The following is a 16,551-nucleotide window of genomic DNA, read 5'->3' on the forward strand; positions in this document are numbered from 1 at the left end:
GTTTCCAATCATACTTTCCAATTATTTTCGTTCATAACAGTCCAAATCATCTTTTATTTTTGCCATTTTGGGGTTCTTAAATCAAATGACAAGTCCTGGGGTGATTTCTTCTTCTCCTTCTTCTTCTTCTTCTTCTTCTTCTTCTTCTTCTTCTTCTTCTCCCCCCCCCCCTGTGTCTCTTCGTGCTCTCCCGTCTCTCACAAAGAATAGAAAGGACACATTAAACAACATGGTCGCGGATATAAAAGAAATGTGATAGCTACGAACGGAACGTCTGTTTTGCATATTTCCACCGTTAAATAACCACATACACATTATTAGAAATATAAGCACAACGACAATTTGCAAGGAATAATGTAAAATTTTATTTGTAGCAAAAACAAAAAAAAACATCATCCTTTGGTGCATAGGATCTGATGATGTAAAACAATAGGTACGCTGCATAAGTGCTGCAATTGGTAACCCGTTAGGATCCAGCTTCACAACGGAGGCTGGAACTATGGAAGCGTAGCAGGATTCCAAATCAGCGGGTATAAATTAAAGGAACAGAAAAAAAACCCAAGGCAAGTGAAGCTTATCAGATCATTTTGAATTACAGTAAAGGTGACTGAAATTAGGAAAAGTAATAGTACTTTAATTAAAATATTTTAATTACAGTAAAGGTGACTGAAATTAAGGAAAAGTAGTAGTACTTTAATTAAAACATTCAAAATGGTCTGATAAGCTTCTCCTGCCTTGATTGTTTTTTTTCTTCTTCCTTTAATTTATATATATATATATATATATATATATATATATATATATATATATATATATATATCATATACATATATATGTTTGTAGATGCATGTATGTGTGTACGTATGTGTACGTAAATGTATACATATATGTATGAATATGTATATATATATATATATATATATATATATATATATATATATATATATATATATATATATATATATATATGTTTATATATATATATGTATATATATGTATATATATATATATATACACATATTACAAACATGAATATGTATTTACAAGCTTATACATACATAAATATGTATGTATATGTATAAATATATTTATACATATACATATACTACACACTCAAAAAACACATATATATATATATATATGGATATATATATATATGCATATGTATATATATATATATATATATATATATATATATATATATATATATATATATATATATATATGTATGTATATATATATATATATATATGTATACATTTACGTACACATACATACATACATATATGTATTTATATACGTATATATATCTACACACACACCGGGTAAGTGTGTTCATATATCTGAGTGGGCGTGTATGTGATTAAAATCACTAATCAAATAGAAGCTACAGGCTGTATCATTATTATTATTATTATTATTATTATTATTATTATTAGTAGTAGTAGTAGTAGTAGTATTATCATTATTATTATTATTGCTGCTGTTGTTTTGTTGTTGATGATGTTTTTTTTGTTTTTGTTGTTGTTATTGGTGGCACACGCCACAAAAAGCCTAAAAACCAAAACAAGAACAATATTAATCGACCTTTGACCCAAAAGTTAGCCCTGAAATTTGCATAACATATTATTCAATACATTTTGTTTATTTCGCCAATTATTTTTCTGGTTTGGCTTTGATCCAGGCGGTTAACCGAGGCGCGTTTTCCGAAGTGCATTTTGTTGATATCTTACCAATATTTTCCCATAACCTGCAACGCAAAGTAAAAAAAGAAATATTGGTGTCTTTTTGAATCACACACAAGCGAATTAAAACTTTTCTGTTGTTCTTGTGGTTCTTTAGTACCGACTCAGTACAAACACTAACAGACCTGACATTATGATCGGAGACATTTCAAACATGGCTGCCATGTCTAATTTTCAGCATTAATGAATCTCTAGATTACATTATTGTATGTGTTTAATTTTTATGACTTGTGTGTATATTTATGTGTATATATGTGTGTATGTGTATATATGCGTGTAAGTATGTATATGTGTGCGTGCGCGCATATATATATATATATGTATATATATATATATATATATATATATATATATATATATATATATATATATATATATATATATATATATATATATATATATATACATATGTGTGTGTGTGTGTGTGTGTGTGTGTGTGTGTGTTTATATTATTAATAAATTCATAAACTCATCAATAATATACTCAGGAAATCAATATTTAATATTTTGAAAGACATACATCCAACATGACACGGCAACATAATAAATTTAAAATTTAAAACATAAATATACGAAATATAAATATCAATATATATAAAAATCTGAATATAGATAAATATATGTGTGAATATATATGCGTATAAAAATTTATGCGTAATTAAGCATGAATATTGTAAAGTCTATAATATAAAATATAAAGGAACCTAAAATTTAAAGAGTTAAATATCTTACGATCGTTTCGCGGATATTACTATAATCACAAAGTGATCTAAAGATCATCTTATCATCAGTAATTCCGCTCTTCAGAGATGCATTAAGAACCAATAGTATATATATATATAATATTAAAACATTAAAAATATTAAAAAATAAAAAATAATAATAAAATATATACTGTCCTTTCTATAAATTGTCAAATTAATCGTTCTGAAATATGTAAAGTTACATATTCTTTTAGAATATTACTTATAATAGTTATATATATATATATATATATATATATATATATATATATATATATATATATATATATATATATATATATATATATATATATACATACTTGTATATTCGTAAGCTTATAAATATTTACATCCGTAGACTTGCTTTTTATGCTTCTGAATCTGTACATGTGTATGAATATATATATATATATATATATATATATATATATATATATATATATATATATATGTGTGTGTGTGTGTGTGTGTGTGTGTGTGTGTGTATGCACATAAGTATATATGAGTATGTATATGCATAGATATAAGTGTTTGTCTATGTATATAAGTGTGTGTATATATGTGTATATATGTAAGTGTATGTGTATGTGTGTCTGTGTAACTCCCTGTTTTTTTTCTGTAATATCTCATTTGCTCTTCCTTCCAGCACTCCAGCTGACAACACAGCCCTTCACTCACCCCGTATCTCTCTCACACGCACACGCACACACGTACACACGTCAATTTCAGATACACGTACATACATCTTTCACTTTCTTCTATCTTTCACGCTTTCCTCTCACTTCAAAGCAAATTTCTCCTTTTCACTTTCTCCTCTTTTTCAATTTCTGCTCTCTTCAAGCAGAAAATATTTTTACGGAAAATATTTTTACGGAAATTAACGATCAGTCATAAGATCCCGTATGATAGACCATATGATCGAGTTGACAACTTTGATGCTTCAACCGAAAGAATGCCAAAAAATAACTTCTTTTGGCACACACACACACACACACACACACACACACACACACACACACGCACACACACACACACACACACACGCACACACACACACACACGCACACACACACACACACACACACACACACACACACACACACACACACACACACAGAGTCTAGGTAATACTTCTGTACGAATTATGTTATCTCTTGCTGTGTGCACGAGCAAAATTACAGCTAAAATCCAAATGAAATGATCTTTTTCTATTGTGTAACTTGTGTTTGTGATGAGAGTATTTAAAAACCTGATCTTCGATATAAACTTAAAGGGAAGTTTTCTCAGAAATACTGTCCTTTCCCTGTTGCTTCTAGTATGTCCAAGGTGACATTTGTGCCCTTACCTTATTTTTTTTTCCTAAATTTCTTCCGATTCCAATGCTTTCGATAGAGGAAATTAGGATTTCTTCCTCAAAACACGTTCTCAATATTTTAATTTTCTCCCTCCCCACGCCATCTTTTTCATTTTTACTTCTTTCCAAATTTTTTCTTCGTAACCCACGGAGAAAAAAGAACAGAGTACGAATTTTTAAGAATTTTCATCTTCCTTTTTTCTTAAAAAAATCTCTAAAATCTTCTCAAACAACTACCCATCACCTTCCCACTTTCAAAAAGGTACAAACTCCCAGTGTTTCACTTGTAGCCTTTTGGAAAGTGGGGAAGTTTCTTCAGAAATAAGGTCGTTTACCTGTTGATTCTAGCATGTCGGGTTTTCTGGTGGTAATCTGGAATTTTTGCGCCTGCTATTTCAGTACAATTCTATACTTGCGTGAAACATTAGACGAAAGTGCAACATTGGAAAGTTTTAGCTTTCTGAAAGCGGGTAGGTGATGTGTAGGCGAGTGGGGTATAGAATATTTCTTAGAGAAAAAATAAACATAAAAGAAATATATATATATTTCCTAGATTCGTAGTCTCTGTGTTTTTCTACGTGGTTAAAAAAAAATCGTAAAGAAATTACAAATTCAGAAATTGCGGTGAGGTCGAGGAGAAATTAAAATTTTCAAAACGTGATTTCTGGGAAAATCGTATTAACCTCCTTTTATACGATGAAACAATACATAGAGCAGAAAGCACTTTCGTGTTAACCCATTTCTCTTTTAAAACTCACTTTACTTTTAAACCCACTTCATTTTTAAACAAACATTTTAAAACCCACTTCACTTTTAAACAAGAAATAACTTCCACTAAGCCAGTAATCCAGTGCACTATATATCGGCTGTGCCGATTATGCCCATAGGAAAGGAACGAATAATGCAATGTGCTTGTAGGTCATAACATCCGGGCAACGCCGGAATGGATGGCTAGTATATAAGATGGCCATTCAAAACTATAAAACGACTATGTGGAATAATGGTTCCTCACAAACATAACAAACAAAAATAACAACAACAACAACAACAACAACAACAACGGCAGCTGCAACAACAGCAGGAACAACGGCGATGACGTTAACAACAATAAAAACTACGACAGCAACGATGGAAACAAATGTACGTGAAATACTCACAGTCTGTAATGTTGTGATTTTGATTTCTCAATGGGCCGTTGAAAAATCTTCCACAGTCCCTGGCGATTTTCCCAGCCGACTTCACAAAAATCATTAGCCAGGTAACAAGTTTGTTGTATGGCCAGGGTGCTTTCCAAGACAGAATTACAATCGAGTGTGTCAGATTTGTAGAATTCAGTCAGTAACTTCATGAAACATCCAATTATTGAATTGATCCAAATTTTCCCCTGTAAAATAAGCAGTTTTTCAATGAAAAATGAAATCAGTTTATAAGAGGGATTTTTGTGTTTTTCTTTTCTGACGATTAATAATGACTATTATGGAAACTAATCATATATATGCTAATCATAATTGTGTTATTTAAAAGCAGAAGTGAAACATATATGAATGAGACATTAATTAGAAAAAGAGAGATAGAAATGGAAAACTCAGGAAAGCAAATGAATCTTCACACATACACACGCGCGCGCACACACATATACACACATATCACAGATAAATTAGCAATCAGTTGTAATATTAGCTAGAACCTAGTTATCTCATTGATCAGGACACCGCGAAAGAGTCAAATCCCACACGTACGTACACGTTCATACATATACATACATTTATGCGAATATGTATATACACACACGTAGGTTATTGATCTAATGCAAGTTATAGATCCAACCTAAGGATGGTTCAAGGGTTTATATGAAAGAAAACAAGTGGAGTTTAAAAATTCACAACATCTGTTTCAGTAGTATTTCGAATTGGTTACTACAATTATATCACGAAAAAATCCCGCAATCATCAGGTGATTTTAAACATAGGCAGGAAGAGAAAATTTAAACGGACCCACTTTGGTAACCCATTAGCAATGCGGAATTGAAGAACCGTTGAAAGTTTATATGACTGTCAGCGATTGACTTACGGCAGAGAACAGAGGCAACAAAATTTTAAAGATCGCTCTCATAATTAATTACACAGATAATGAGGACTGACGTAGGAAATAAAGGATAAGAAGAAGAGAGAGAAAGGAAAAGAAAGAATATTATAGGGGAGGAAAGGGGAAAGAATTGTCTTTGCAAACTCACCACAGACAACCAAAGTTCATGTTGGCGTCTAAAGCTCTGTACCATTGAAGTGATTACCGCAACTGCAGCTTACGTTATCACACACATCAACATAGATTTATACAAATTTAAATAACGTATTACCTCATACACGCGAATATACGCACCTAAAAATCCATAAACACGTAAGTACACATACTTGTAGAGACAACCACACCCACACATCAACACACACATACACAAACATACACGCATGCACACACATATATACATACACTCAGATATGCATACAAACACGCTCATGTGTGTGTGTGTGTGTGTGTGTGTGTGTGTGTGTGTGTGTGTGTGTGTGTAGGGTCATATGCTCTAAAATGTTGTTGTTGGCACTCCGTCGCTTACGACGTCGAGGGTTACAGTTGATCCGATCAACGGAACAGCCTGCTCGTGAAATTAACGTGCAAGTGGCTGAGCACTCCACAGACACGTGTACCCCTAACGTAGTTCTCGGGGATATTCAGCTTGACACAGTGTGACAAGGCTGACCCTTTGAATTACAGGCACAACAGAAACAGGAAGTAAGAGTGAGAGAAAGTTGTGGTGAAAGTGTATAGCAGGGTTCGCCACCATCCCCTGCCGGAGCCTCGTGGAGCTTCAGGTGTTTTCGCTCAGTAAACACTCACAGCGCCCGGTCTGGGAATCGAAACCGCGATCCTATGACCGCGAGTCCGCTGCCCTAACCACTGGGCCATTGCGCCTGCACATGCCCTAAAATAAGCACACTCTAAAGGACTGAGCAGTTAATTATATGTCCGGTGCTAAAGTAACCATATAGCGTTAAGCTTCATGGACGGCTCGTCAGACACAAATGGCAGCTGGTATATACCCCTCTTCAAACAGAAAAGAGAAATCCGTTACGGTCAGTTAGTTTGTTAACAAAAGTTAAAATACCGTTCGAGACTTGTCCGAGTTATGTCACTGAGACAAGTCCAGATTGCAAATTTTATGATCTTAAGTGGCGAAAGAGGTATCTCCGCCCTTAGGCTGTTTCAAGTTTGCGGGGGTACTTTTCGGCTCAAATCAACGAATGGGGAATGCCACGCTCGTAGTATGTAGCGTTTGAAATGGAGGCATGGGTTATAAATCTCGTTTCTTGAATTTAATACAGACGCTGAATCTTGAAAGAACATTGCTCGTTTGCAATGCAAAGCTTTATCGTCCGCTTCCGTTTATGTATGGTCCTTACTGCTCTATGATCCTCCATTTAATTCCGTATAGAATTCCATTATCCTTAAGGTGCCTTATACGGCTAGCCAGGGACGTGACGTATCGTCTTTCCAGGACCCTGAAAGGGGACTTGTGGTTGTACAGGCACCACTTACAGGCAATTCCAGCTGACCTAATATATCTACAAACATAGTTGGTGTTTTGTGTTCGCATTCCTTGTATATCTTCTGATGTTTCCGGGCCTGGGGTTGATGTTGCCGCCGCTGTTATTACGGGACGTGGGTCTGGCGAAATCACTCAATTTCCTTTTTATCGAATTTGCTATAAGCCCGGGGTTATAATAGAAGACAAAAGGCCAAGTAGAGATATAGAGCCATGTGGTTGCAACGCGAGTTTCTTAACCACATGATTATGAATGCGATTGTAGACAATACAAGAATTCACTTACACTGATACAACAGATATATCGCTCACAGCAAATATACAAACTATGTTATATGCTACAAGAACCATTTGCACTCAGGCTACATTAAATTAACTCCCAAACCGAACAAAAAATATATTTTATCAAACGGTTACCTCGTAATTAGAACAGAATGAAAAGCTTCATCAAATCAGAAAATCACAGAATGTACTCCAAACAACTAAAATAATATGCAAATTTCATTGTAAGCATAATGTTTGTAAACTACACGAGAAACTGTTACTTGGGATAAACAAGTACGACACTTTCACGTCGATTGACTATGTATTTACAGCAAGGACTCACCGCAGATTGAATATAATACTGTACCAGAAAGAAAATTAGAAATAAAAACATTAGCTAACAGTGCTATAATTTTATATAGAATTCCTCAAGAAAATAAGAAAAATAACCATGACAGAAACTATATTAATAGAAAAATACAAATCAAAAGTCAGTACATACATATATATCATACATAAATTATGAAATCTACCAGAACTAAAGCCTTGTATAATTTCAAATTCAGCATGGACGATTTTATAAGTTATTACAATATTTCCATAATCTTAGTGACTGTAGTGCAAATTATTAATATAATTTCAGTTGACTTAAGGAATTGATTAAGTTTTTAAAGGATACAGACTTAGGAATTTAGGAGCGTTGTAGTTCCTGTCGAAACGTAAAGAATTAATAAGCAAGTATAAAAAGCCTTTTCAAAAGATCGAATTGAAATGGAAGCAGAAGACTATATGTATATATATATATATATATATATATATATATATATATATATATATATATATATATATATATATATATATATATATATATATATATATATACATATACATATATATATATATATATATATATATATATATATATATATATATATATATATATATATACATACAAGTAAGCAAGTGTATACAAAGCAAGGTTGAAAAATAATACTCGTATAGCAAAGCTAGAATAATATTCTACTTATTAAAGCCGAAAACTCTTCACAAGGTGTTGTGTCTCCCGTTACCGTTTGACGGACGGATGTGATTATATTAAAAGAAAAAATTGTGTGGGTACTGGTAATTCTAGTATACATATATAAACAAAGACAAATGGTCGCCAACTGTGGACATACAAACAAACTAATATCAATAAACGTACAAAATAAGCGAGACAGTTAGTGAATGTATGAGGGACAGAGAAGAAAACAAACAAGAATATGGGCATACAAACGAACTGATATAAACAAAAGTACAAAATAAGGCCTTAGAGTCAGACAGGCGACGAAAATAGTCAAGGCTAGGAGAATATCCTAAAAGATTTAACAGAGAGACAGCAAATGGTGAAAAGAGCGGGAGACGAGAAAATGCGACTGCTTGGTAAGTCAGCCTGTCATGTGTGCATACACACAGACAAATACATACACACACACACACACACACACACACACAACCACACATATACACACATATATATTTTAAAAAACCTTATATATGTTTCACTGCCAACACAATCAAAGTTATTTACAATACTCATCGTTAAAAACTGCTAGAATATATATGTGTGTGTGTGTGTATCTGTGTGTGAGTGTGTGTGAATGTGTGCGTTTGTGTGTGTGTATACAAGTATACGTATATATGTGTGTATATGCGCGCGCGTGCAGTTGTATGATTAATCCATTTCTATTGTATGAATGTGATACACGTGGTTGAAAGTATCCAAACCCTGGATTTGTTATGAGGATGGAGACGGGACAAGTGATTTATTTGCGGTTGAATTTATAAAAATAATTATCCATAAGATAGAAACTCTATAACTAGCGATATCATTTATAAATGTACCGTTGGAAACCATACCATTAAAATAGCTTACATATGTATGACTGTTAATAGATTCAGAATTAGTTACGATACTCATCGTTATTCGTTCAAAACTCTGCTAGAAGTAATATGTCTACAATTTCGCACTACTTTTGGCAGTTGAAAATTTGCAGCTTTCTTTGTAAACTTCATTGAAAGAATTTAGCTAAGGAGAAACTATAGCGGGAATCAAAATTCATACTATTTATGCACAATGACTCCATTTTAAATAGAAATTCAGGGCTTGCACAAATAAAATAATTTATAGCTGTATCCATATGGATAGTCATTAGTTGTCAACATCCTGTACTAAACAGTTAGTGGACGACTGTGCATCTTTTTGAAGTGGTGACTGTGGCATATAAAAACTTTACATGTATAGATTTAGATACATATAATATATCGAAGCAAATATATACGAAATACAAGAAAATGAAGGTCCTCGATGTACTCACCAATAACCCAATATTATATTAAAAGATTTTGTACAATTATTTTCCGAGAAACTATCTCTCATTTTCCTCCTCTCTCTCACTCTTCCTTCTCTCTCTCTCTCTCTCTCTCTCTCTCTCTCTCTCTCTCTCTCTCTCTCTCTGTATATATATATATATATATATATATATATATATATATAGAGAGAGAGAGAGATATATATATATATATATATATATATATATATACAAACATGCACACTCACACACATATATATATACATACACACACTACACACTCTCTCAAACACACACCATGCATTGGTAATGCATTGGGGAATAGTCAACAGAGTTAGAAAGTAGAAATACTAAATTTGTAGTAGAGAGAAAATTAGCTGACGTGGAGGAGTGAAAGCCAGCTAAATATTAAAAAAGCGTTACGTGTATCTTGATGTCGCTGGGTGTCAAAATGCCGACCTCACGACTGCTGCTCAAAACTCTCTGAACACTGTGAAGGCTGTAAGACGTGACATGGACAGCTTCAACGGCGGCTACAAAGTTGTGAACTGTGACCAACGGAAGGGACACAGCAGACTTTCTGACTGCGTTCCTACGCCGAGATACTGCCCCACATCTCCAAACAGGGACTGAGGTTCAATTCAGACGGCTATGTAAAGCAGCTGGAGAATGTGGCAAATCCCTGGCTGGAGAGGGTTGCTAGCAGATGACCATACATGTTACGCAAAGATTCAACTCCTTGCCATACCTTCGGAAAGAGTTAGAATTGGTTGTCGGAAAAATTCTGCGTCTTTACCAGCCCTAATTTCTGGGCCTCCTAATTCTCTTCGATTATAAGCTCATGTTTGGACGCGGTTGAGACAGACGCCAAACGATCTGCGTACAACACCAAGGCCTCGCCAAGTTCAAGAAGGTGTTCGAAGATCTTCTCAGAGACAGTGAGGAACGCATGTGCCAGGTTCGGCACCCGTCTTAAGGCCTTAGTAAAAGGCGAGGGAGGCTATTTTGAGTAAAGTGTTATCTCCCAGCAATATTCTAGTTGATATTTTTGGATTTTTTAAAAGGTAATTTATTTTTGGATGAGATATTTTGTCTTTCACTTTTATACAAACTGTCAAAATTTAGCCCAAACATCCTGTACAAACTTTATTCACCCTTTCTCATTCTATTTCTAACGCGCAATTCTTTCCACTTAGAAGTTTCACTTACTACATTATTCAAAGTTTTTGCCACTCTCAAAGCTCTTCTACATTGCCTATACGAGGTTTCCTCTTTCTTTTTTTCTGGATGACAAGGGAACCTCTCATCCAAACATTTGTAAAACTTGCAGTTGACATTTTCACTATGTTTGAGACATTTCGGGGTAACATCTGAAAAAGAAAAAGAAAAGAAATACAAAGGTATTAAACAGGGTGTTTCTGATTCTTTTTTGTTATTAATAATAAGACTCCCTCCCCTAAGAAAGCAAGACAAGCAGCTAGCATTCCGTCACTTGCTCCCACGAGGGTGCCAGTTGATCCGATCAACGGAACAGCCATTCTACAGACGTGTGTACCCTTAATGTACTTCACAGGGAGATTTAGCATGACACAGAATGTGGTAAGGCTGGCCCTTCGAAATACAGACACTACTACTTTTTTGCTCACTGAGTGGATTGAAAGAACATGAAATAAAGTGTCTTGTTCAAGGACACGATGTGTCGCCGGGAATTGAACTCATGACCTTACGATTGTGAGCCGAGAACCTTAACCACTAAGCCACGCACCTGAAACAGATAAAAGATAAATAAAAAATGAAATTTTGGCGGTGGGGTCCAATCGATTATTTTATTACTAAGAGGGGAAAACAATAGGAAGTGAGGTTGAAAGTGGATGATAGAACATTATATTAACGAGAGGAAATAAATATACATCAGTCTATATTTTGGAATTAAAGGTAAGAAATTGTTCTCAAATATTGATACTTATTTTTTCTACTCGGAAAGGATGAAAGGCAAAGTCGACCTCGGCAGAATTTGAAATCAGAAAGTAAAGAAGGACGAAACGCGGCTTAGCATTTTGCCCGTCTTGAGAACGATTCTGTCAGTTCACCGCCTTTACAAGCATATATAGAGACAGGGTTTGGACAAAATAATGGAAACACCTTACAATTTCAAACAAATTAATTTTAATATGGGAATAAGACCGCCTTTGGAAGTAATTACAGCTTGAATTCTCCAAGGTATGGACTCATACAAAGTTTGAATTGTTTCCAAAGTAATGTTTGTCCATTCTTCAGCTAAAACAGTCTCCAGGTCTTGTAGTGATGATTATGGAGGATATCGACTCCTTAATTGTTTTTCTAAAATACACCATAAATGTTCAATAATACTGAGATCTGGGGTCTGTGGTGGCCAGATAAGATGTTCAACTTCACTAGAATGTTCCTCGTGCCATTCAATAACAACTTTAGCTGTGTAAATTGGTGCATTTTTATACTGAAAGGTTGCGTTTCCCTCCGGAAACAGTTCCGCAACCATAGGATTAATTTGATCAGATAAAATGCTTAAACTGTCTTGACTATTAATACTGCCATGAAGGGAAACTATTGAGCCGGTGGATTTCCAAGATATAGCTCCCACCAACTCCAGATCATCACAGATCCCCTCCATGTTTAACAGTTAGAAGAAAGCAGTCTGGGTCAAATGCCTCTTTTCGCTGTCTCCACGCGTATATTCGGCTGGAGGTAGGAAATAAGGTAAAGGATGACTTGTCCAAGAAAGTAACACTCTTCCACTGCTCTAGGGACCAATTTTGTAGGTTCTTACTCCACTCTAAATGCTTTGCAACGTTTGTTTTTGAATGTAGTGGTTTTCTGTTTGCAGCCCTCGCGTGAAATCCGGCTTTGTGCGGCTCTCGGTGAACAGTTTTTTATGGAAAATGGGTTCTCAAGGTAGTCATTAAGCTCAGCAGTAATTTGGGGAGCTGTACTGTTGTGATACTTTCTAACAATTCGCGTAATAGTCCGGAGTTTTGTTTCAACGAGGAGGTTTTTCCCTCTTTCTCAAAAGCTGTCATTATTTTCCAGACAGTACTTCTTGATACACCAAACATTTCGGCTGTTTTCGTTACGCTAGCGCCTGCCATACGAGCACCAACAATTTGACCTCTTTGAAAGTCCGATAGATCTGTCATGATATCTGAAAAGAAACAGCGATTTTAGCAAACCATATCAAGCAACACTAATAATAAATCAAAAGCATAAAAATAAACAAGCTTTAGACGGTTTTATAGATATTTCCAAATCATGGTGCTATGATGCTAGGTGTTTCCATCATTTTGTCCAACCCCTGTATGGACACTGGACGAGTGCAGGACGGTTCCTTTGCCCTACGCACAATTCGGTTCCTTTGTCTCCGCATCATCAGCCACGGCATGCCCAGTTCTCCACGCAACGGCTTCTGACAGCAAAATGGACCGTCTGACAAGTGGTACCCTTCCTTTCCACAAGAAGCAGAAGAGCAAGTGCACCAGCCTGTTTAGCCATGAAGTGGGGCAAGGGAAGACAGTCACGTGGTAGTATATGACGGATGTGATGTACGCATTCGTCACCTCCGCCCGACCTTTCAAGGACAGCTTCCTCTCAGCCCATTTCTGGGTGAGACTGTCCACCTTGTCTGTCACCTCTCCCTAGTTCTTGTCCACCTGAAGGTTCGGACTAAACCAGACCCCGAGCTACTTAACCGGTCCTTCCGTCCAGCGCCCTACAATGCTGTCGTTCGATTTGAACCTGCCTCTGCAGGTGCCGAACTGCAGGCCCACTGATTTCTCTTGGTTAATCATTGCTCTTGTCACCACTTCTTATTCCCTTTGCATAATGCCGACGATCTCTATTTCAGAGACATTCGACACTATCCCGGTGACATCGTTCGCATACGCTGACACACCTCTTCTGCATCCCAGCTCACGCGGGATGCCTCCCGAAACATCCAGTTTCCGCAGTAATGGCTCTAGTATCAGTAGAGAAGGGGTGAGGGTGGGCATCATTGACGGACCGAAAGGTCGATGCCAAACGATTTCGACAAGGGTTCATTTACGTTGACCACCGAACAGATGTTGCTATACATTGCAGTGATCCAGCCTCTGAAAACGAAACCAAAGCCAGCCGCTATAAAGACAGCCTCCAAGTACCGATGGTCGATCCTAACGAAGGCTTTCGACTAATCCAAATTGATCAGCGCCCCATCCATGCCAGGTTCTTTACCAATTCTCTCTATGATGTATCGCATGAGGTGGAGGTTGTCGTAGATAGATCTGTTCGGGATAACGCAAGTCTGCGCATCATCCACCATTCTGGCCATGACAAGGGACAACCTTTTTGCTAATACTTGGCCAAAATTCTGTAATCTGCAATTAGCAGAGTTACAGGCCTAAAGTTATCAAAAGTATCCCCTTTGTTTGGGTCCTTTTTCAGTAGCTTCACCGCACTTTGGCTCACAGATATGGGAATTCTTCCGTTCTGCTGCCAGTTGTGGCAGACCTATACCAAAATTTCACCGAACAAGTCTGGTATATGAATATAACGTTCGAAGGGCAGACCATCCACTCCCGGAGAATTTTCCCTCAAGCACCTGTCCAGTGCGTCTCGTGCATCAGGGAGTTTGCTAACTCTAGAGTATGCCACATACAACTCCTCGTGACTGAACACTGACCACCGACATAAGAACAATCCCACCTTCTCAAATATCTGCCCCTGTGACTTGTTAATAGTCATGACAAACGGACAGGAAACTGGATTCTCTCCAAGGTGAAAGGCAAGTTAGGGTCGCTTGGAGTCAGATTTATTCTGGGGATGAGGACATGTCTGCCAATTAGTGAGCCACTAATCAAGGAAGCCTTGATTGAATGTTGATGCATAGCCACAACTTCCAGTCTTGTACCATTGCAGAGCGCATTCTGGTTAGAAATGTTACGAAGAAGCATTACTATTGAGCCGGGTTTTAAACACAATTTATGAGGTGGCATTCCCGATGGTGTCAAAGAGTTTAGAAATTCAGGTGGATAGCGCTCAGCCTCAGCAGGATCATCTGTCAAAACTTTATCTGTACTATAATAGGTGCGGCAGTTACCTAGAAGTTGTCTCTAAACTTCTTCATTGATCAGGAGTCTCTCTTCCTCAGATGTATTGTTGAAGATGTCATCCACCAGAGATCCATCAACGCGTGAAATTTGAGACACTTCTATGTCATCAACGGTGCTTGAGTTGAGGAGATATGAACCCACTTCGAGGGGCATTCGAGTTCAGAAACCATTCCCTGTGGCAAGAAGCATATTGCTCCCCCAGATTTTAATTCCTCTCTCTTTCTAATATAAAGTAACCCCGATAGACATACATTGCCTAAGACAAGACTCATATTGTTCCTTCGGATTTTCAGACTTTATTCCTGTATCACTCTACTAATATTATGTAATCCCGTTACACATGACGTAGAGCATTTTACGGCCTGGTCTGATACTGATACTCTCATTTAGACATTGACTGTCTTTAGAAGAGTTTTATGAACTCTGGGACAGGGGGTTGCAGAAATTTGTCGATGCTCGCCACTTTTTCCTTTTGTTCAAAATGTCAAAAACCAAAACAAGCATCCCCACTGGAGAATTTTCTCTCCTCATTTCTAATATTAATGAACTCTGCTCGAACCTAAGTACCATCATCCATCCCTTTCATGCAGACTGGTCTACACCAACGAGAGACAAGTTACACACATGAACACGCGCTTACAAACACACAGACACACTTGCAACAAAGGCGAATAAATGTATATTAAATACTGTTCAAGATATCTGAATATGCTTGTATCTTTTGTCGTTTGAACTGTGTGAATCTTTAGACACGGTGACCTTGTTGGAGAACTGCTTTGAGGAACTTTTAGTCGAATGAATCAATCCCGATACTTACTTTTTGTTAAACCTAGTTCTCATTCTTATGCTGAACTGCTAAGTTATGGGGACATAAACACACCAACACCAGTTGTCAAGCGGTAATTGGGGGGCCAAACAGTCACAAAGAGACACATTCACACAGATATATGTATCTAATTATAAATCTCACAGAGAGACTTAAGCAGTGTTACGATAAAGCAGTTATATACTCTCACATTAAGTTGACAGTATACAACTACTATATATATATATATATATATATATATATATATATATATATATATATATATATATATATATATATATATATATATATATATATATATATGTATATATATATATGTATATATATATATATATATATATATATATATATATATATATGTATATATATATATGTATATATATATGTATATATATATATATATATATATATATATATATATATATATATATATATATATATATATATACATATATATATATACATATATATATATACATATATATATATATATATATATATATATATATATATATATATATATATATATATATATATATATATATATATA

The 16,551-nt window shown here is 35.6% G+C and overlaps 1 protein-coding gene across 1 annotated transcript in view; it reads right to left on the reverse strand.

Moving 5' to 3' along the window:
• Nucleotides 1–341: 341 nt before the first annotated feature.
• The window catches only part of LOC149131193 (uncharacterized), an 18,236-nt gene continuing 2,026 nt past the window's right edge, over nucleotides 342–16,551 (reverse strand). The window contains exons 2-4 of the mRNA XM_089340870.1: nucleotides 11,265–11,425; nucleotides 5,000–5,226; nucleotides 342–1,750 (exon numbers count right to left, since the gene is read on the reverse strand). Of these exons, the coding sequence (XP_089196996.1) occupies nucleotides 1,657–1,750; nucleotides 5,000–5,226; nucleotides 11,265–11,425 (482 nt within the window). The 3' untranslated portion in view covers nucleotides 342–1,656. The remainder of the gene's footprint in view (nucleotides 1,751–4,999; nucleotides 5,227–11,264; nucleotides 11,426–16,551) is intronic.

Source organism: Octopus bimaculoides, chromosome 24 (genome assembly GCF_046866305.1).
Source record: "Octopus bimaculoides isolate indiv1 chromosome 24, ASM4686630v1, whole genome shotgun sequence".
Classification (NCBI taxonomy): domain Eukaryota; kingdom Metazoa; phylum Mollusca; class Cephalopoda; order Octopoda; family Octopodidae; genus Octopus; species Octopus bimaculoides.